Below are 22,720 nucleotides of genomic sequence, written 5' to 3'. Positions count from 1 at the left end.
ATCAAAGAGAGAAGCAAAATTGAAAAGGAAAAGGATACCAAACAAGAGGTATTCCGGTCCTGAATGGGCATATGCAGTCAATGATGATTGGACTGATGAGTTTGTATCTCTAAGCATCGAGAACGAAGAAGAAGGAGAGATACAAATAGAAAAGAAAAGTTTCATAGACTCTGTCGATTGAAAGAGTAAATGATATTGCTCGCTACAATATAACGTGAAAGAAACAACCAGCTGAGACATTGTTAAACCGGATGAGACATTTGCTAAACTGATAAAGACTTAGTTATTGCCGAATTGAGACAAATGCTGCTAACCGATAAGTGACTGGCCTTTTGAAGAAGACGGTGTGAACATTGCGCTTGTTCAGCTTTGTAACTGAATTGCTAAATAGTTTCATTTATAAGTGCTTCTAGCTCTCTGATTCTATACAGATCATGGCGCCAAACAATAGAAAGAGATTTTGTAAATATGTGTGTATAGGCTTGGTAATAACATGTGTACTAATAATAATGGCAATTGTGTTTGGAATGCATGGGAAAGGTGAGAATGAGACTATTACTGCTTCTACTATTGTTCCTGTTACTGTCACTGAACTAACACCATTGAAAAGACTAGCAATGGATGAGAGGCTCTTGCATGATAAGAAAGAGCTTTCGTATAACGTTTTCTATCGCTTACTAACAGAGTATGTTGAGACTATGGATGCGAAAGATTGTTATGTGTGTACCCAGATACCGACATCAGTAAAGGAAGGGGTGATTTATCACCACATGCCTCTTACATATGGGATTACATGTAGTTTAGTAATGTCTAGGTTTTATGGTCAATCTAACATACAGTATTTTTTCTCAAATTATGATGTTACCTTTGCTTATGTTCCTATAATAGCTCAGCTAAGCGAGACTGCAAAATATTGGGATTACAAAATTATGAGGGATTTTTTCGAGCCAATGCAACCTTTTGAAACGGCTCATGCTCATAGGGAGAACCTTACATGCTCCGTCTCTGCTGTAGAAATAAGTTTTTTAGATCGCACAGATGATAGAAGGGCTCAAATGAAGGCGAAATTAGAAAAAGAACTGCATAAGAGGACTTCAGTAGATAATTATGATTTTGCTGCTATAAAGACACAAGGGAAAATAGCTTTAGATGCTTGGCATGTAGGGAAGTTTTGTATATATCGAGGTGAATCTTACTATGACAATATTTTTGTAGGAGCGAGTGAATGCAAACATACGTTTATTTTTAAGGCCAAATGGACATTCATGATGGACGGACTTGACCCTGTCATTCCAGGGGTGTATTACATTTGTGGGCATAATGCCTATTATCGTCTTCCAAAGGGATGGTGGGGAAGATGTTATTTGGGTATAGTGTTTCCGAAGGTTTATCAACTGGATGACATATCGATGATTAAAAAGACACCTGGATCACACCGTATCCAGAAAAGAGAGACCGCAGCTGCTGTGGTAGGTGATATATTTGGAGCCATGATTCCTTCATTGGGAGTTGTGCTGAATTCCATCAAAATAAGGAAGTTGTCTACTATAGTGGATAACATGCTGACAAAGTTTTCAGGTGCTATAATCCTGATGGATGCTGAACTTGCAGCGGAAAGAGCTATGACTCTTCAAAATAGGCTTGCTTTAGACATTCTTTTAGCAAAGGATGGAGGCGTTTGCAAAATGGTTGGTGCACGTCACTGCTGCACCTACATACCGGATAATAGTGTGAAAATTAAAACTATGCTTGCTAATCTAACAAAAGAAAGTGCAGATTTGAAGGAACTGAAAGAACCAGGAGTGTGGGAGAAGGTTGGAAAGGGACTTGCTTCAGTGGGACATTGGATTGGGGGAATTTGGAATGGAATATTATTGAAAATAATAGAAGGGATATTAATAGTGATAATTTGTGTATTTGGAATTTGGGGAATAAAAAGGGGAATAATAATGATTATGGAGAGAATTAAAAGAAGAAAGGAGGAGAAAATAATGAAAAGAATGGCAGAAGAATACAAAGAGCAAACTAGGGGAACTAAAAGGAAAAGGGAGCTGACAGAATTTTAATGAGATAAAATTTGTGGGCTAAATTTGTATGATGACAAGTAGTCATCAGAGGAGGGATTGATGAAGCAGAAAATGAAGGTTTTGATTTTAATGCATAAACGTAGTGCTGAAATAATCATGTGTGACATTAACCAAATTAATAAAGATTGTACGGGGACAAAATGTGCCCTCAGAGTAGTTTGCCATCATTTATACGCGTGCTTTATATAACGTGGTGTATTAGAAATGCACTAATTCGACATAATCATAAACGTGTGCTACGATTTTGCTTATTTGACATGCCTTAGCTTAGCATTACTTTAGCGGAGGCTTTGGCCTAGTTGCCTGGTCTCACGGTTTAAACGTTCATATTTTTTCCACTGTGCTATTAAACGTGTATTTCTGCTTGAAGCTGTACTTTTCCACAGAGACTGCTTGCATGCTTATCTTAAAGTTGGTGCCAGCATGGCATATTTTCTCTTAAATTCAAGGTCGGCTTGCAGGTGCGGACAATGGAGCCTCTGAGAGTAAGCTAATCGAGAAACAATATTGCAAATTGCGTACCCATCTCCAAGGATAATGTATGCTTAAGTAAAAGCTTGAGAACTGTCGTTTTGGATTGGTCGATTTGAAGCTAACCTATGAACCCACCAATGGAGACCCTACAGGACTTGAACTGTTGTCTATAAAACCCAGGTGCACGAGAGGGAAGCTCTCTCTCTATCTTCGGACATCCTGCCATTTTGATTTCGTAGCTACTATAACCCATTTTGCTGCGACGCCATTTTGAGAGACTTTGATGCTTTCTCTAATCGAGAGAAAGAGACTTTAATGATTCTTGCCCTAGAGACTTTAACTTTGACTTGTCCCTTTGCATAAAGTAGTAGCCTTAACCTGCCGCCGTGAGGCAATTGCCCCGTTCACCCCCGCCCCTTTGTCCTGGCCCATGCTGATCGAGAAACGGTACCTGTGAGACGAAGACTTCATTGATTGCTGATTGGAATTGGTAAATATGAAAGGAAATTGTAAAATTGCATTGTGTTTCCTTTAGGTAACCAACTGCTGATTCTTGATAAGGGCCCTAGCTAGGAGTTTTCTAAATTGATGTTGCCAAATTGTTTTTGCATGAAGTCCCACATGCTGATGCTAATTTGAGGTTAGACGAGGATTCCATATGTCACACGATGCAATTGGAGATCTTGTTATGCTGACTAAATGTACGCAATTAGCCCATTACAGATTATCGTATTAGTGCTTTGCATTGCCACTATCGAATGCCTTGTGATTCAAATGCTACATAGATTACACTTGTTTCGACGATATGGACAGCTATTAATGTTCATTTATGTTTATCATTTGGTGTTGAGGCACATTTATATTGTGCTAGCTTTGTTAATATAGGGAAATAAATTCACTAACTTTGCAATAAACTGGTGTGGTTATTCCTGGCTGAAAGGTCAGGGTTCGCCGAAATGTATTCTGGATTAATTGTTAAGTGTTATGTTGTTCAAGGTGTTGCTTACGTTCGTTATTGATTATCGATAAGAGGTGATTGATCAATTAAGAGTACAGAGAGTTCCCACTTAGCCAAAAGATTCATCGACCTAAAGAGCATCCGAACGCAGGTAAATTGTTACCACGTTCCGCTCTATCAGATTCCTGTTCTGGATTTCAACTTATCATTATAAACTTAACCCGGCAAAAAAAAGAGTTCCTTGTAATTTCTCCTAATAGTTTCAACCATACTGTGCAGGAGTGGATAAAATCCCTCTCTGTCCTAGTACGTTAAGGTGCACTTGCATTTGCAAAAAATACCAAGTCTCCTGGCTTTAGCCTTGATAATCAGCCTCATTGGCAGAGGCAAATCTCTGCCATAGCCAATTTGATTACAACTAAGGACTCTCTGGGGCATTAATAAGGTTGCCACCATTTCCAGGGAACAATACACCCCATCTATGGCATTATGCTCAGTATAAGGCTGCCACCAAGTGTACAAAAAGATTTAAATGTAAGATAAAAAATGCTTCCAAAATATAGATCTGAGTAATGTGCAGACTATACTCAGTGCAAACAATTTTATAACTGTCTATTAATAGTACGCATTTCACAGCTCATTAGATCCCCTTACAAATACCGCTCAAAAAGAATACTGTTCATGTGACACCATCAATTTAAATCAGTACCGGCTCCAAGCAGTCATTGCGTTTGCAGATTAACCAATTGCACACCTTTGCGTTTCTTTTCGGGCAGCAGACCCTATTGCAAAAAGGCCAGTTTCTAGTTAAGCTGTTTGCTTCACAGCACAGGAGGTGCTCTCCTCTCCACTTCAGCCAAGGCATCTCATATGTCGGAATTAACCATCCTTATACAGTTGCCTTTTAACATAAAGTAGTGGAGCTGTTTTTGTCAAATTACAAAAGTATGGCCAAGTTGTGTCCTTCAGATTCCGCCCAACTCGACCTCTGCGCCTCATAAAGGCCAGAGCTCCGTTTAAACGCCTGCCTCCTCCAAAGCTCTCAGGGTTTATATTTTCTGTTGCTTTCTTTGAATTCAAATGTTCGAGCTCAATTACCGTTATATTGTTTTTCTAGTGTTTTTTGGTTCAGCGCTCTGATGCCTTCGGTCCTTGTTTGCGCAACACAAAAATAGCTAATTTAACACCGTTTACAACACCTGGAGAAATTACGCGTACACCTAAAATGTCAGCCAGCAAGCCCCATTTTCGAATGTGTGGTCTAGCGTTTATAAAATATCAACGTCTTCTTGGTTTCCAGGCAACACATAAAAGACATAAAAAACATAAATGTTTGTTTGCTCCCGTCTAAATCTCTCACTATAGACAGCCTTAAATCATTCACGCCTGCGGCTTGCCTGACCTTAGCATGGACGCTACGGCGACCCGTATGGTATGTGGACACCTAACATGGCCGCGACTCTGTGGATAACTTTTATTCTCGGCCTAGTGTTCTGCCAGTGTCAAGCCCCAACAGTCCTGCCTACCACGCCCCTTCTCCCGACTCGTGTTGGCCTCATCCTCGCGCCCCTCCCCCTGTCACTTCCAAGCTCTCGCCACTCCCCACCGCCGTCTCGCGCCACGCCCCCCCTTAAGGTCCTGGCTCGCGCGGCCCACCCCCGCGCGCCCCCTCCTGATGCGCCGCTGCTGCCCGGCGCTATTTGTAAACACCGCGGCGGCTCGCGCTCCTGCACACAAGATGGCGGCCGGTGGCGGCGCGCAACCCCCCTGCCCCGGCCTCGGCAACAGCGGCAACGGCGTCACCAGCGCCAACCACGGCGGGTGCCCCGGCCTGAGCCGCAGCGGAGGTCCCGGCAACCCGGCGGCCGCTGCTTCTTCGGCCGCGCAGGCCCAACTGCAGCAGGCAACAGCTGTCCAAGCGGGGGCGGGCCCCGCCGGGGCAGGAGGAGGAGGAGCTGCCGCCGCGGCCCCCCCGTCCGCCTCGGTTCTGGTCTACCGGGAGCCCGTCTACAACTGGCAGGCCACGAAGACCACTGTCAAGGAGCGCTTCGCCTTCCTGTTTAATAACGAGGTGCTGAGTGACGTGCACTTCCTGGTGGGGAAAGGCATGGGGAGCCAGAGGATACCTGCGCACAGGTGAGGTTCGCACCCCCTGCAGTGGCATGTGGACCACCCGTGCATGTGGTGGGGGGCATCTACACCCATTCTAGTACAAGGATTGCTGGTGAATCACTGTCCATCTGCTGGGAGCCCCATCTATCTGGAATTCATGCCAGTCAGTCAAAGATTACCCAATCAAAGCTACAATACTGCAAACTTCCCAGTGCAGGCACGTAGTAGCAGATTCGTGTTCCGCAGTCCATTAAATGGGAAGGTACTATGTACGTATTTAATTTGCAAGGCAATACTTCTATTTTTCCATTTCCAGCACTGGTGAATGGGCATTCCCTCTTTCCATTCGTCCCATCAAATTCGTACTAGGCTAGAGGCTAAATGACGCAGCTGATCATACCCTACATCTAATTGCTGAAGGTTCTGAAAGTTCTCAGGGTAGTAGCCTCTCACCTTGCATCTTCTATATCCTGTTTTAGGAAGCGGGAGCTCCCTCTTCCTGGGAGTCGAGATTCTCTGTCTTCTCTTAGGTCTTTATAGCTACTTCATCACATGTATGGCAAATCGGGTGATCCGAGACTGCAGGTATGGAAACCATTAATTTATGGCACATAGAACTAGATTCCCCCCACCCCTCTGTATGCACACAGGGAACTAGAGGACCCGTGTCGTACTGTGTACTTTGGGGCTCTACCACCTCAAGTCAAGGGATCCACAATGGCTCTTTGTTGCAAAAAGTATAGACAGGGTCACTGGAATTATGTAATGGGGTGGACCAAATTATGCAGTGGTGACGACTATGCCACAAAGAAGTCAAATTATGCCACATCACATGCCACATTTTGTGACCATAGTCATAATGTTACCATTTTTAGGTCGAGCGCGCAAGCGTTTTGACCAGTTGTAAGTATTGTGGGCTTTAAACCATGCCTGCCTCACTCCCATCACTTTCATTCGTTCGTAGGCTTGCCTTTCAAAAATCACTTGATGTCATTGGTAAGTGCTTTAAACTTGTTCTGCCTTGGGGCAGTTTGGTTACCGACCCTGTTACTTTGTTAATTGCACGATTGCAGACATACTTCAGCATGGGCAAACTACTTTTTTCTTTTGTATGCGCTTTGTGGCTGCCATGTCATTCACAGCGCAAACTCGATCAGCAGTATTGTTTTTACATTATATGCACTCTGATTTGCTTAGTACATGTTCTTTGCAGCAGGCATATTAATCTTGCGCGCTACCTTATGATGACTCCAAGCTTCCACTAGACAAAAGTACGTCCTCTTTTAAGAAAGAACATAAATCGCCAGAGTTAATTTGACATTTTTACATTACATGCACTTTGTGATTTGCCGAGTACACATTCTTTGCAGCAGGTGCGTTAACGCTTGGGGCTACCTTATGAGTCCAAGCTTCCACTAGACAAAAGTACGTTCTCACTCCAAAAAGATAATTAATTGCTAGAGTTATTTTGATATTTGTACATTTTATGCACTCAGATCTGCTTAGCACACGTTCTTTGCAGCACACATAATAATTCTGGGACTTGTAGTTTTATTTTTATAACGTGAATCAAGCTGGAAACCAGCCCCTGCAGTAAAATTCATAGTGTTGTCCAACTCCTTAGTTTGATGCTTGACTCGCTCATTTAGTTTGTTTCAGCTTTGCCATCTTTGACTTGTAGTTATATTTTTATAATGTGATACAAACTGCAAATACAAAGCAGAAACCTGACTAGATGAACTACACAAGTTTAAGTCTGTGAAACCTGAGCTGTGTGTGCATGTATTTATAAAACTATCTTCAAGGAGAGCTTACAGGTGATTATGCTGTACAGTGGAGAGCATTTTATAACTAATATTTCAATTGAAGACTGACTGAGGATCATTAATATGTGAGGTGGCTTTCCTCAAGTGTGTGAAAAATCATAGGCATTTTGTTTGACTCCTCAGACTACATTAAATGGACAGTGATCCAGTAAGCATGCATTCTTGGAGTACAATTGTTTATTCATAGTGTCCTCTAAGGGCTGTTTAAAGCATTACAATATTCGCAGCACTGGCAAACTCGCCCCATAATGCTTTGCATGGCTTTCTTTTTTCAAAACATCTTTGCCAATAACTTAGCCTATGGTGGTCCTAGGAGAATGGGACCACCACCAAAACATTCAGCTCAAAGCACTCTTTCTGTCTAGGTCACCTCTGTGTTCTGACACAAGGTTAGTGGGGATAGCAAAATAATAAACTCTTCCACCATTCAGTTTCTTTCTAAACTTTTTCATTGCTGGAACTTGTTTTGCACCTAGGAGTGGTTTGTGTTTAAGGGTCTTGTTTAAAAAAAGATCCCAGTAGACCTACTAGCCCTTTAGTTATGTGCAGGGCCACTGGAATTATGTGGCAGAAAGGACCAAAATACGTGGCAGGCTTTACCTATTAATGTGGCAAAAAATCCCAGTTATGTATTTACAATGCCAATAGCTCCAACTTGGGTAAATGCGAGAACTATTGCATTGCAAATGCTTGTTACATGTTGACACTGTTTTTGCAAAGGTGTTCTCTTTAATTATCAGTGTAACACCCAACTACTGCAATAAGTAATAGAAACTGACAAGCCAAACTTTGCGAGTGGCCTACATTGGTTGAAGTGGGCATTACTGGAGGGGCACGATGTGCCCATACTTCTATGATTCATGAAACACCATGCACCCCTACATTTTGTAAAAAAAAAAAAAAAAAGTGCTGGGACGGTTAATTCCGACAGTCTAAAGCTGAAGTGTCATTCAGTGAGTCTCCTGAGCTGTGAAACTAAAGCCGGGCAGGCGGGTAAACAAGCCTTCCGGCCAGAGGGCACCTGCTTGCTTGAAATAAATGCAAATGTGTGCTGCGAGTGAATCTGCAAATGTAAAGGATGCTTTGGAGCCAGTACTGGCTTTAATTGACAAAGATGTATTCTTTTGGAACTGTAGTGCAAAGCATTAACACTGGGCTATGAAGCGCTATCTTGGTGACTCTGAAAGAGCTCTGACATTGTGGGGGAACTATGTGCAGCCTAAAACAACTTGCTTCTAATTATGTCCTTATCAGCACCTCATCGGTTACGTCAGAGTGTTAATTAAAGGTGGGGAGTGGGACTGATCATGACCATGAATAGAGTGGATCTGAGTATTATGCCAAGTGAGCAGCGGTTATTTCAATGATCTGGGCATTACATCTGGACACTATCTATTGCTGTGAGAGAGTCTGAGCGTTATTGGTTATGTCATGGCATTCTTAGCTCTGGGCTGTGAAGTTCATGCTTTTAATTGTAATTGTATTTATATCATGCTTACTACACCTGGAAGTGTTGAAGGGACAGTAATGTAAAAAAATAATTGCATTAGATTCACTCTGGGTGTTACTAAAATCTATATTTGGAAGCACCATTTTATCTTAAACATTTTGTAGCATTTTATCTTATACTGTGTGTAAAGCAAGGTTAAAATAATGAATTACATATTGACAGTGATTTTCTGTCAGTCTGACCTCGTGGCACTAAGAAATGCACAAGCCCCTTTTCTAGTCAGCGAAAGATGTTTCTCAGGCTTTTTCAATGGCTGAAGTGAAATGGCATTTCAGATGTGGCTTTACACAGCACTTCAAACAAAAGTTGTAAATTAATAACTCAGTATGTTTGTTTCAGTAGATGACTAGAGATTTATTACTGAAGTATAGCCTATTTTTCATGCACTCATGTTTGGTGGGGCTTTCGGTTAATAAAACTTTAGGTTTGAGGAATTACCTATCTATATATTGAGGTTTGAGTTACAAAGACTTTGGTTGAATGTGGTCTCAGAAAATGTTTTTGCATTTTGATATTTATAAAACAAAAAAGAGTAACCTGCTGTTACCAAGTAATGCTTATGTGAAGCTTGACAAGCTTGTTTTCTCTTTTAATGTGTTCTTTGCTGTCATTCTTATTCAGTTTCACCACCTAAACCTATCCCTTCCCACATCACAGCAGTGCCTTGGGGTCTGGAGCATATTATAGCTGTGGTGCCCCGTCACCTGGCCACTGCCAACACATTTAAAACCGTTCATATAGGCTCCTGATTGCTGGGTTACTAGTGGGTCTGAGATGCAAACCACCCCTAGCCACCACTAACAGGTGTCCACCTGAAAGGATAAGACCACTACATGCTAGATATGACACAAATTAAATAAAATAAATTTGTGCTCAGTAACTGGGAACATGACACAAAACAGCCAGGCTTAAATAAAAGGCAATGTGTAAAGTATTGGAGTAGTTCATACACAGTAGAATAAGTCACAAAAACACAAACGGTTCCACTACAATTTTTAAAATAGACACATTTTATGAATAAAGTAAGAGAAAGCCAACAAAAAATTCAATTGGGTATTGAAGATATGCATTTTCAAAGATATAAATGAAAATATTAACAAGAAACACAACTGGCTAATGATAGTTTGACAGTGGTAGACCAGGACCAAGATGCTATTTGAGGCTGACCGCAATGGAGCCCCTGCCGAATTCACCCAGTGAGGTCTTGACGAAAGTATGGAAGTCCAAAAGTTTGAAAAAGTTCCAGAAGAGTTCTAAACTGAAAAGGGATTTTGGCTTCGTTTTTCTATGGTACAAATCTAAAATTGTGCAAGTTGCAGGTCCAACCTTCTTCCTCTTTGCCCAGTATGCCTGTTTTAATTCACACTTTTGATATATATAATTGTGGTTGGAGAACTCCTTTAACACTGGGTCTGGGCCAACTCTTTCTCATGGATAAAACTGTATTGTGTTGAATGTACGGTTTTCCTGTATTTTATGTCTAAACGCCCAGTTATAGAATATGATCAAGTTCAATGCAGTGTTTCAAAACATAGTATTTGTAAGACATCCTTCATCTTCTTCATTCTTTGTTAGGTACATTTCTTCATTACAGCCAACATGTGTTTCATCCCTCTAGGAGCCTGTTAGGAGGGGCGTTTTCTTGGGGATTTTGGAAATACATTTTAAGGTCAGATTCTAGAAACATTTTGTTTTTTGCACTGACTGCAATGAAAATGACATTAACCAAAGAAAGCATTTTGGGGCTAGGCCCCCTTGACTCTGAAGCAAAAGATTTCCCAAAGCTGCCACTCTTTTTCTTCGTGCCCAGACAACCACTGGAGTACATTCCAAGCCCCTGGACAAAGGCAGGGTGGGGGGTAGTGGCTCCTAGAGAGTCTCATGGTGCCAGACACAGAGCACCAATAAAGTACAGTTAAAGTTCTAGTTGCAATTAGTCAGCTGCCAGTAGTAGGGAAATGGCCTCTTGCAACCTTTTGTGCCCCTGTAGTCACACAAGAGGTCAGCCAACTTAGAGGTGAAGTCCGCTTCATTCTCCTGTATTCCAGGGGAAGAAAGTAGAGTCATTCATGGCTTCTCACAGGTTACATACAGCAGGTCTAGTCCTCTTATGTTCTTTCACAGGTCCAGAAAGTGTTTTGAGGAAGGCTGGTGGAGGGTTTAGCTTTGTATGGTTCGCTAGTCTAACATTGGGAGAAGCCTCCTGGGCACTTCCTAATGAATGGGGTAAAAGATCCTGGGGGCAAATCTACCCACCTTTTCAGTAGTTCCTGTTTGCCCTGCTGAAACCAATCCAACACTGCCACTCACCCTCAATATCTGGGATGGGGAAACCCTTTTTCAGAGCCCGTTTGCCCACACAGAGATGTGACCAGGATAATGAGCAGTCCCCCTCACACTCAAAAACAGTTCTGGTGGTAGCATTTCATCCACTGTGTTTGGTGCCAGTCATACAAGTGGGACAAAGGATGGGTCCTTTCCAGATGTCACCTAACCTTTACCTGTGACAGGAAATGGCCCATCGAAGTAAATTAATTTCCTGCTCTCACACCAACTGGTCTTCATCCCTGGGGAAGAAAATATCTCCCAAATCCCAAGCTACTCTCTGCTCTACTCAGGCCAAGCACTGGCTGGGCAGTTCCTGAAGGGTTAATGCAAATTAGGCTGCAGCAGCTTCAGGCAGGGTAAAGGTAACTGTCTAAAAGTTATGTTTGCCAGAAAAATAAAAATGTGAATGTTCCATTATGTTAAACAAGTCTGCAACAGAGTGGAAGGCTGGAAGATCTGCATGGACAGACAGTGCTTGCTGTTGCACAAGAGCCTCAGCGCACTTCCAACCATCGTCTGTCAAGGGTATGTACAACTAGTGCATCTTTTCACTTCAGGCAGAACCCAATGGTGAACCCATCTGCACTTCAGAGAATCACCTAATCAAATGTCGGTGCCTTATATCACATGGTTATTAGCAGTCCTTACTGCCACTGTTCCTCCACATATCGACCAATAAGGCCATGGACATCAGGGTATATAGGTTTCACATGGGTGTCTGCAGCACTACTGCTGGGAAAGAAGTCACCCCCCCCCCACCACCCCCCTGTGTCTGAAGGAGCATTGTAAATTCTGAACGGTGTTTATCCCTATAATCAGGGCCATTGCAATTACACCTTTCTGCAGCCACGGCATTTTTAGCATAATTATGTTTGCCAAATTTTACACATAATCCGTAATCTACAGTTTAAAAAAAAAAATGTTTCTACCTCAAACGTGACAAAATACTTGGCAAAGTGTTTTCCCGCGCAGTGGAAGATCCTCTACCAAGGGTGACTGGTCACTTTTCAGTTGCTTATTTTTGTGTTTGGTTGTTAAACTGGGACTAATAAGGTGAAGTTTTTGCCTGGACATGAAACAGTGTTTCAGTGTCTGTCTTTCATTTTGTAAATGTCTTTTCAAGCTATGGCAGCTGGGAATTATATTATTCCGGATGAAGTGGTTGCACATAGGATGATGGATCAATTGACTTTGGTTATTAAATATAAATTTGACGTAGTACTGATCTATGGGACATGTTAGTATTGTGCATATACTGTCTGAAAGCTTTTCGATGCTGACCTCTGTGGTTTGGTACTGGATGATGGTGGGGGCAGCAGGGTGATGGCCACAATTTAGAGGCAGTAGGTGGAGGCAAACCATCCGATCCGCATTTCTGATTTAATTGTTTCTTGAGGACAGAAAATGTGGTCTCTGCATATACCTGGCAGGCTTAAAAAGTTCGTTGCAGAGGGGGCAGTATATATATTTCATTTGCCAGAGAACCGTTTTAGTCTAAGCTGCTTATTTGCATGTTTTTGGGTAGCAACACAGGGAAGTTTCAGAGCAATCTTCGAGGAAAGCTTTGGTAAACAAAGAGGGTTGAGGCAGGAACCCCATCTGGCTGCTCAGTAAACAGATTTGGGGTATTTCTTGGGCGATTAAAGTCCCGTTAGTTGTTAAGATTGCTACTGCCGATGGACAGTTTCTGAATGAAATAGAATGCCTAAAGTGGGATTTTACGTCTGCATACTGCTTGGCTCCACAGCGGAAATCTTACACTGGCTGTCTTATTAAACAGGCTTCTGATAGGCCACACTGACCATTTATTTGCATAGCTTGGTACTTCATTTAGGCAGACCTCCTTATACCCCATTCAAATAGTCCAGGCCAAAGAAACTGTGCAGATATTGACGGTAGCTTTTAGAGGCAAGTTTTCTTGATGACCTGTGTGCAAATGAAATACTGCTATCTAATGTGAGCCCAGTTTTCTGACGCTGAAACGTTGATTGAGAACTTCAATGAGAGAGTCTCTTACACAAACTGATCACAGATGTCTTACTGTGGTTGTGTGTGAACACAAATACTTCTGGTCCAGGAAGTGGTGCATACCAAGCCTCCACAAACTGTGGTATTTATTGAGAAGCAGTCTGACATACAAGTAGGCACTGACCACTCTAATACATTTGTTGTTCTGCCAAGGATTCTTGTGCAACCCGCATGGTGAAACGTCCGTTTAGGAAGCTTTTTGAGGTGTGTGTGTGTGGGGGGGGGGGGGGGGGGTGCTTTTTCTTCCCCTCCTCTCCCCCCTCCTCCCCAAAAGGTGAGTCTTTCTTCCCAGTCTGAACGAGGCATACATTTTTTTTTCTTCACTAATTTGTTTAGAAATTTGGAAACCTTTGAACAAAAGTGCTGCGCTTGCTGAATAATGCAACTGATACTTTTCTGAGAGGTTAGTTCTGTGTAGATTGGGCATACATAATGCGTATAATATTCAGTTGCGCTTACAAATAATATTGAGTCTTAGCCAGAAAGGAACCTTATGATTCTTTCCATAAGCAACCAAGAGTGCTGAGCGCATCTTCCTTAGCGCCATGTGTAAGCTGCTGGTGAAAGAAGAGGAGAGTGTTAAGTTACCCTCGCCACATATATTTGCGACTGACTCTGATCTTTGCTTACAGTGCTATACAGTGTGTTTAGGAGTCTTTGAAGGTATGAAGTGCAGAGTAACCGGACAGCCTGCTTAACATTTCCACTGTGGAACTATGCAGTATGCACCTTAGCATGGGTTCACGACTTAATCAAAATTAGGTGCTCCTTGGCAAATCACTTGATCTCTTTGAGCCTCAGTCACCGCACCCCTCCAAAAATCTATCAAAAGTGGGTGCACTTGGGGGTAGTAAAACTATGAAGACTGTATATAAAAAAAATTATGTTCCGTCTGCATCGATGATAGATTTTTTTTTTCTTTCTTTTTTACCCATTATGACGTTTGGCCTGTCTGAGAGAGTTCCGCTTAACTTTGCTACGAAGAAGCGGTTCTTAACCTCTGATCTAGGGACACCTGAAGGTCAGCAACACCCATTCAGGGGGTCAGTGACTGCTTAGAAAATAAAATGATATAAATAGATCAATAAAGTGTATAATAAAAAAATACACAATTTTAAAACCTTTTGTGTATGTCTAGGAATTTGAAGATAAAAATTAAGTTAGTATTCTTGAATTGATTTGTTGGAGCGGTGCAAGTGCATTAAACAGAATATGGTATGAATGATGAGTGTCCTCTGCTTTCCCATCAAAATTTCTTTTTTTTTGTTTTATTTGTGAATTAAATCAGATATTTATCACTTGTGCATTTGCTTGATAAAATGGTTGTTTCTTTAAATGTTTGCATTGTTCTGCAGTTCAAACCATCTAAATTGCTCAGTCCAGGTTCCTCGGTTCCTGTAATAACTCGGTGGGGGTCCCTGGATTCTAATGATTCAGTGAGGGTCCCTGGACTACACTAATGGTTAAATGGGTTCCATAGAAGTCAGTAGGTTAAGAACCACTGTTATAGAACACAAATCCCAGCCAGAGATGCTTTTATTGGAGACATAGTCTGAATTTTTCTGTAAAAAAAACCTTAATGTTTTTTCCAGGATTGAGTTTTTTTTGCCCTTCTTTTTTTCTCATGAGTGACACCCAACAATGCTGCTGGTTTTGTTTGCGTGCCAGTGTTTTGCACATATTAATGTCATGATTGTACTGCAGAAGCCCATGTGATACGAGTCATGTGTCTGAATGAATCTTCCCTCGATGAAACTGCTCTTTCTGTGTGTAGAAGGAGGCTGTGCAACTGTTTCCTTTACTGTATGTATTAAGGTTAGGACAGAAAGCTTGACCCTCTCGTGCACCACGCATAGACTTTCCTGTGTTGCTTCTTGGAAGTAGTAATTACTTTGGCTGTTTTATAGTGGATCAGTGTTGGCGAAGCTTCATGGATATACATCACAGTTACTGGCAGCAGTAGTGCAAGCTTCCTTAACATAAACACAGCTTATAGACAGCTGGCGGCAGCGCAGTCCTACATGGAATCAGGAGTGTGTGATTCTTTGTGTGTGATGTTACTGCTCCCTACTGGAGTAGTACTGATAGTTGTACACATCTTCTCAGTACAGAAGTTTAAAGAATTTGGCAGTGCCAGTGCTTATTTGAGACATTTTATGGAGCACACACCTAACTGTAAGGTGTTGCCATGTGTACAGGTGCATAAGATGGTGAGGTGCTATGCATACAACAGTTTGGGGTGCTGCCTGGTTGAGGCCGGATTACACTAACCAACATATAATAGGGGGGGTTGAACAAGTACTTGGGACAGGAGTGGTCTATTAAGGCTGGTTCCAGGAATTTTTATCTGGATGGGCCAAGGTTGCATTTGGGTGGGCCATTGCGGGCCCAGTTTTTTGTTTATCTGGATGTAACCTACAATCCCTAAATTTACATTATATCTTCTTCCTAGCGGGCATAAAGAGAATATAGAGAGTTATTGGAGAGAAGGAGCTGATAGCTACTGTATACTCATCAGTCTCAACTTTCAAAATTTCCATCAGGCCAAATGTCAACACAAACACCTCGATACCAAGCAGATTGTATTAGTAATGGAAGCTAAAGTAGGTTCCTGTTACTACCCCCAGCCTTGACATTTTTACACTAGGAAGACTGGTTGATTATTCCTTGCAATTTTCCCAACACGTATTTCTTTTAGGTTGAGAGTGATTCTGTCCACCAGGTTCTGGTTGTTCTTCAGCCTCCTGATGAGATGTTTGTTGATCCCAGCAGAGGGTGTTCTTGTAGTCTAGTTTGCTGGTGACAAGAGTATGGGTGATGGTTTTCGGGAAGATGACTGGGAGCCATTTGAAAATTTTCCTTCGCATCTCCAGGGTGTTGAAGCATGAGTCAGTGATGGTGTTGACCTGGGCTGTTGAGTTAGCAGTCAATTCCGAGGTTCTTAGCGTTTTTTTTTTTTTTTGGGGGGGGGGGGGGAAACCAAGCTCTGTCTCTCACCAGGTAGAGTCACACATTGAGGAGCTTTCCCCAAAGATCACTTTAGTCCTGTCAGTGTTCAGTTTCAGATAGTGGGACTCTATTCATCGGTCTTGTGATATATATATATATATATATATATATATATATATATATATATATATATATATATATATATATATATATATTATTATTATTTTTTCTTGGCAGATTCAGCTAAGAGGAAAAAAGCACTGATAACTTTGTGGGGCTTGCAGTTTTAGACACCCTGCTTGTAACTGGTAAAAGTTTATCCTTGTGTATCTCTCGTATGTGGGATCTACATGTGCAGTTTGATTAAATGTGATTGGTGTGTCTGTATGGCCTGTGGTGTATTTGTGTGTGTGTGTGGCATGGCTGTTCTGGTGTGGATGTTTGTGTCCAATGTTCGTTTGAGCATGGTGTGAGGTGCTTGGGCATAAATCAGATTGGGCATAAACATGGTGTCTTTGCATATGATAGGTACCTGTATGTGGTGCGGTTTGTGTTCATTAAACACCAGATGGGTTTACAATAATATATTAATAAAATGACACAATAAGCTTTGGGTCGTGAAGGCCAAGGAAACCACAAACTCTGCAGCTTCTTTGCACGGATCATCAGCTGTGTGACCTCTCGCTATACCAGTGAGCCTATCAAACCAAGTCCTATGTAGTGAAATGTAAAAAGTAAACGAGGTATTAAGGAAATATGAATAGAATAAATGTTGTCCTAAAATTGTATATATTTGGTTTTGAAATAGCTTTTTAAAGTATATGCTAACCTACGTAGCAGCTATCAATTTCTCTGAAAGTAATGTGATATATATATATATATATATATATATATATACACACACACACACACACACACACACACACACACACACAATAACAAATGTCTGTGGAATTAATTATTTAATTCTGAGGTAAATTTGGATAAATAGCATCAATGATGCCACAGTGTGCGTATCATGCAAGGTTGCATAACCTGTGATAGCCATTTTTTAAAGGGACTTTTCATCAGTACAATTGTGAATTCATATGGTTAGACAAAGAGTCAAGATCAATATAACCAGGGCCACTGAAATTATGCAGCAAGTGAAAACCAAATTATGTGGCAGGGTTGACTAAATTTATGAGGCAAGAAGATACACATACAGCATAATATGGCACAATTTGTGATAGTATTCCTTTATTATTTTCTTTTTTACACTTGTTAGCACTGTCATGGCATACATTGCACCTCATTAGTGCAAGTTTAACACCCAAGTATAGCAATAAGCAACAGAAAGTTGACCAGTCAACATTTGCGATGGGCCTTCAACTGCACCCCAACACATGTTGCAGCATTTTTAGTAATGTTTAATCCGTTTGAACTAGGAACAATTTGTTTTAATTTTGCAGATTATGCAGTAAACAATTAATTATATGGCAAATCTATAATAATGTGGAAAACACAAAAGCCACAAAATTACATCATTTCAGTGGCTTTGACTATAACCTGTACTGGAACAAGATATCAGAATATGAAATGCTCATATTTATCATCCTGCCCTACTAGTGAAAATAAATTCAGCTCAGCACAATATTTTACATGAGATAACAAGTTATTTACTTTATAAATGCATCTGGAAGAGAACAGACAGGCACACCTATTCTAGAACTAGAGTTAGAGTTTGATGGACCTGTTACTTCTTCACAAATGTGAGCGATACTCCATATAATATATACAGTTGCACTTGTAATACAGTAGGCGAGATATCAGTCATGGTTGTGATGGAGCAACCCATAGGTGATCTCTAAATCAGGCCTTAACTCTTCGGCAATGAGCAGACATCTATAATTCCATCATGGCTGCTCATCCAATGAGGCATGCACTACTGGTATCTGAATAGGTTAATGCATGCACCATCCTACAATATATTCCTGGGCGCTACGTATACAGACTGAAATAAGCACTGTCACACACAGATACACCCATAACTGACGGGCACTCGCAGCTATAGGCCCTGGGGCCACTGCACCTGCTGCATCTTTGACAGGTAAACCCCCACTTGTCTTTTTCTTTTTTACAGGTATGAGTATTTTAATGTCTGAGCAATGACAACAATGGGGAAAATCACCTGTCAGTATTTTTCCCCTTATGAGTACATACTTAAAACAGTAATTGTAAACTTGAATGCACTTTAAATGTGTTCTGGAGGTTTCTTCTTAACCCCGGTCTGATAATTAAAGTGAAACATCATCATAACATTCGGCCATCTCGAGATGAAGTAGCGCTTAACAGGTGCGTTCTCCATGGCCTCTTCTGCCGTGACTGGGAGGGCCAAGGGCCATGCGTGGGTGGGCCTGGCCCACCCGCACCCCTGCTAGAACCGGGCCTGGGTCCATTACAAATTCTCTTTCCCCATTTAGAATTTGAATCACAGAGAGGATGTGCCTTTGCAGGGCGGGTGGTTCTTGTGTACTCACTATGAAGCTGGTATTGGAATCCGGATCCTTGGGATCCACTTTCTCAGATGAGGTTAGACCTGTTAATCCAGGTTCTGGAGAACTGCACCCACAGCAGCGGAATGTACGTGCCGACAGAGAGACACCCGGGTGTCACGTGGGCACGTCGAGAACATGTACCCTCTGCTGTTTCCAACCATCAGAGCTGATCTCTGAGCTGCCTGAAACACACTACTCTGTCCCCCCGCTTGATCACTGCTGCACGGACTCTGGGGGGCTCCTGGTGTGGCGCTCGGACTCAGTGGCGTCTGTGGTGTGTTGTAAGTACAGTTTTCATGTGCTGCAGTGCTCGCTCGGCCAGACATCCGCGGTCAGCGAGAGCGTTCCAGCTGAGTTAGGCACAGGGTTTCGGTACTGCCAGCTGGACTACGGGGCGGACCTTCTCTGGAGCATTGTGGACGACACTGCACGGTTATGTACTTTCAGTGTTTTGCTAAAAGCCTGAAGAGCTCCAAGCAGTGGCTTGCTGCTGAAATGTATGTGCAACCTGCAGAACACATGCTTGAGTCTCTGCAGGCCCAATTCGGCGTTTTAAATTTCAGAATTCCAAAAAATGAAATGACCTATTTGGCAATGCCAGTGGCTTTAGATATTTACCTCTTATTACCCTCTTTATTTTTTTATGCGTGAAAGGCGAACATCTGTTATGGCAGGCACCATATAAAAATAAAAAATCAGCAGATTTATTGAAATTGACCCTTGCCCTTGCCGCAGTGGATGGGTTAAAATAAAAGAAGATTTATAACTAAGCTTAGATAGTTTACCCTCGGCGCGCACACAGTGGGTTCCAGAACTTCTTGTCGCGCAGTGGCACTTTTTTTTCGGTCAAGAGCATCACGTGTGGTGTATTTATATTTAGGCATGCGACGTTTAATGCAGACGTTGGTGACTGGAAAAGTACTGTTTTGAGGGCACTGGAGCCTGAACCTCTCCTCCGAGGTTGAAATTGGGCACGCTGCTTGGCAGCAAATATAAATACTTGGCATATTGGCCGGAGTCTAACACAGTTGATAATTTGATCTTCAGCTCCCTAATGAAGATGCAGTTGTATTTTTTTAATTTTTTTTAAAAATAATTTAGTTTATTCAAGCTTCAGTTAAAGGTCTCCGTCGTGGGTCGTCTTTTTTCCGGACTGTGGTCTGAGAAGTTTGTTTTTATTTGTCAAATTGGCAATTGTGTAATAAATGCACATAGGATTAAACACTGGGTAAAGAAGTGCAAAATCTGTTTGGGCAAGTGTATATGCAGCGATCACTGGTAATTTGCACACAGTTGCATTGCATGCAAGGCAGATATTAAAATGTACATTTGTGTTGCGTAGCCTGGCATTGGAGTGGGTTCGATTGCTGATCAATTGAGTCTTAGAGGTGTAAGAGCATGTGTATTCAGTCACAGTGGTATTCAAGGACGGCAATTACATTTTGCAGGTAACCTTAAAATGTGTGAATGCAGACGGCAACTTGCGGAGTAGCAGAGAGTGAGTCCCGGTAGGGGCCCTTGATAGGGCGCATTGGTTTGGTGCTGGTTAGCAGACACTAATTTGTGCAACAGGAATTTTGAGCAGGTGTGGATTCAGTGGGCTAGCTAGGCTTTGCATAGAGGTATATTGAAGTGGTAATGCGCAGAGGCTTTAATAACTAAGAAATCATTTCAGGCCTGCCTGTGGTCACTTGGAGGTAGGAAAGTGTCTTGAGGCTTAAAACAGTGTTCACCTGACAAATTTAATGATTACATAGAAATAGACCTAACTTTAGGCTGTGGGCACAGCTCACCTTGCTTATGACTATAGTGTTGAGGCACAGGCTGTGTGGTACCGGAGGGGGAGGTGGGTTTAGTGTGTTTCTCACCTTAATACTGGCAGAGGTTGGTGTAGCGCTGTTGAAAGTTTCGAGTTGCATGCTGGAATAGAAGAGTAATGACCAAGGTTTTGCCTGAAGAAGGCGTCAGGGTAAAGAATATTTTTATTTTTGAGGACTTCTGCATTAGCAAGTGAAGAGGCATTCCTTGACTGATTGCTACATTATTCTTTAGCCTTTGACTCGAGGCACAAAGAGAAATACAGAAGAAAGTGGGAACATTTTGATACGTCCTCATTACATTTTTTCCTGCCTTCCAAATAAGGACGATTTTACCCAGGGAGCTAGTGGAAAACTTGTGGGAAAGACCCGTTTCTGGGAGGCTACTCTTGCCTGTAGTGGAGCAGAAGAGCAAGGGAAAAGGACCCATTGGAGATAGAACGAATGGCAGTCTGATTCTAAGCCACTGATGCAAAGCGCAGCTAGCAAGGTTAGTAGAGTGGAAAGAGCAACCACGTTGAAGGTGAAGAAAAGTCAAGAAGAGTGAGTGAGGGAGGGTGGTGAATGGGTGAGGACTGCAGAGCACGGGAGGCTTTCTGAGGTGGGTTAAATAGCTTCTGAGAGAAGAGGAAGTGAGCTAGCCAATTGGATACATGCCACAGTGTTTTAGAAAAGGATGCAAGTTGAGATGGTTTGGTCGTTTACCCCCGGACAACCCTCAGGATGGTAATCAGTCAGTCCAGCCTTCGGGCGATGGGGCAGTACAGTCCTGTCATCCGTGTAGTTGTTGTGCTGTCTGTTCTATATGGGGGCTCCAGTGAGCCTAAAGGATTCTCAGTTATAGGTTGAGCATTTGAGACCTCTTGTACATACCGATTTGTGCTTTTTTATTTGTTGTTTCAGTGTCCTTAAAAAAATCCTTGCTTGCGAGTGGTCAGTCTTTCCTCTTTGTCCCCTCCCCCCCCCCTTTCCTCATGGCACAGGTACTTGTACCCTTTCACTTGTGCCACTGTACCACCTGCATAGAAACTACTTTTTTCTGAGGCTAAGAGCATTTGACCAGAGCGCTGGAGGTTTTCAGTGGCTCCAGTCCGTTTCTGTAAATAGGGCTGTAAATCATGTTCTCTCATTACATGTTTTGTGCAGTTTTATGAGGGTGCCTTTTTCGGTCCCCTGCTGCCGCCACGCAGACAATAATGACCACAACTCTTTGGAGGAACTGCAAAGTTGTGGTGGCGACACAAAAATATGTAGAGAAATGCTGCACAGTTTTACAATTGATGCACTGACACAATGAACTTTGAACACATTTTAGCTACAGCGAACAGCACATTACTTCACACCTCATCTTACAATATTTTATTATTTTCATTATCAATTTTCCTTATACCAGTACATATACTCGTGTGGTGAGAGATTTTGTTTCAGCAGAGCGTCACTTTTTAGTACAGCACAGGGGCAAGTGCAGTGCGTCGCACAATGTAAGAAAGGCAGCGCTAAAACGTATCTTCTCAAAATATCGCACCTAGAGGCAGCCATCTTGGAACAGTGCATTATATGAATAGCCAAACAGAAAAGAAAACAACAAAAGTTTTAAATCTAATTCAAACGAATATGCTCCATGGGTTTTTACCACTTCGGTATTTGAATCTGCTCAATAATTAACATCTAAGTTGGGAAGTCAAATGTTTGTGCAGCGTTTCCTTTCCGAATTTGAAATGTAAACGATTCTGAGATTTCAGTTTCAATCGAACCATGTCCTAGCACTGGTCTTTTTCTTGTCATAACGTGAGCCATTGTCGACTTTGAATATGTCTACCTTCTTGCTATGTTGACCGTTCATACCATCTTTCGCTCTGCCCTTCTCCGTGCTGCTGGTGAGCCACAGAGACATTGCGTATCTTTCATGAGTAAGCTTCCATTGATCCTTCTGATTGGGTGACGTGTGCAGGCTGGTGAATGTGGCTGATAGGTGTGCTGGGAGGTAGGCTGGACCTTGGAGCGTTTGCTCTGCTCTCCTCACACATTCTCACAGAACCAGACAGAGCCTTGGAGTATTTTCTGGCAGTAGTCAATCAATCAATCAATCAAATA

General features: G+C 42.1%; 1 protein-coding gene across 2 annotated transcripts in view; it reads left to right on the top strand.

The window, feature by feature from the left end:
* The first annotated feature begins 5,038 nt into the window (after nucleotides 1-5,038).
* Nucleotides 5,039-22,720, top strand: part of BTBD2 (BTB domain containing 2) — a 127,704-nt gene continuing 110,022 nt past the window's right edge. Inside the window, exon 1 of one of the 2 annotated variants that reach the window (XM_069216607.1) lies at nucleotides 5,039-5,655. In XM_069216607.1, coding sequence (XP_069072708.1) covers nucleotides 5,195-5,655 — 461 coding nt within the window. In that variant the 5' untranslated portion in view covers nucleotides 5,039-5,194. The remainder of the gene's footprint in view (nucleotides 5,656-22,720) is intronic. The other variant, XM_069216606.1, reaches the window with a different exon arrangement.

This window comes from Pleurodeles waltl, chromosome 12 (assembly GCF_031143425.1).
Source record: "Pleurodeles waltl isolate 20211129_DDA chromosome 12, aPleWal1.hap1.20221129, whole genome shotgun sequence".
Taxonomy (NCBI): Eukaryota; Metazoa; Chordata; class Amphibia; order Caudata; family Salamandridae; genus Pleurodeles; species Pleurodeles waltl.
The sequence above is the reverse complement of the archived record's forward strand: the minus strand, read 5'-3'. Positions and strand labels throughout refer to the sequence as shown.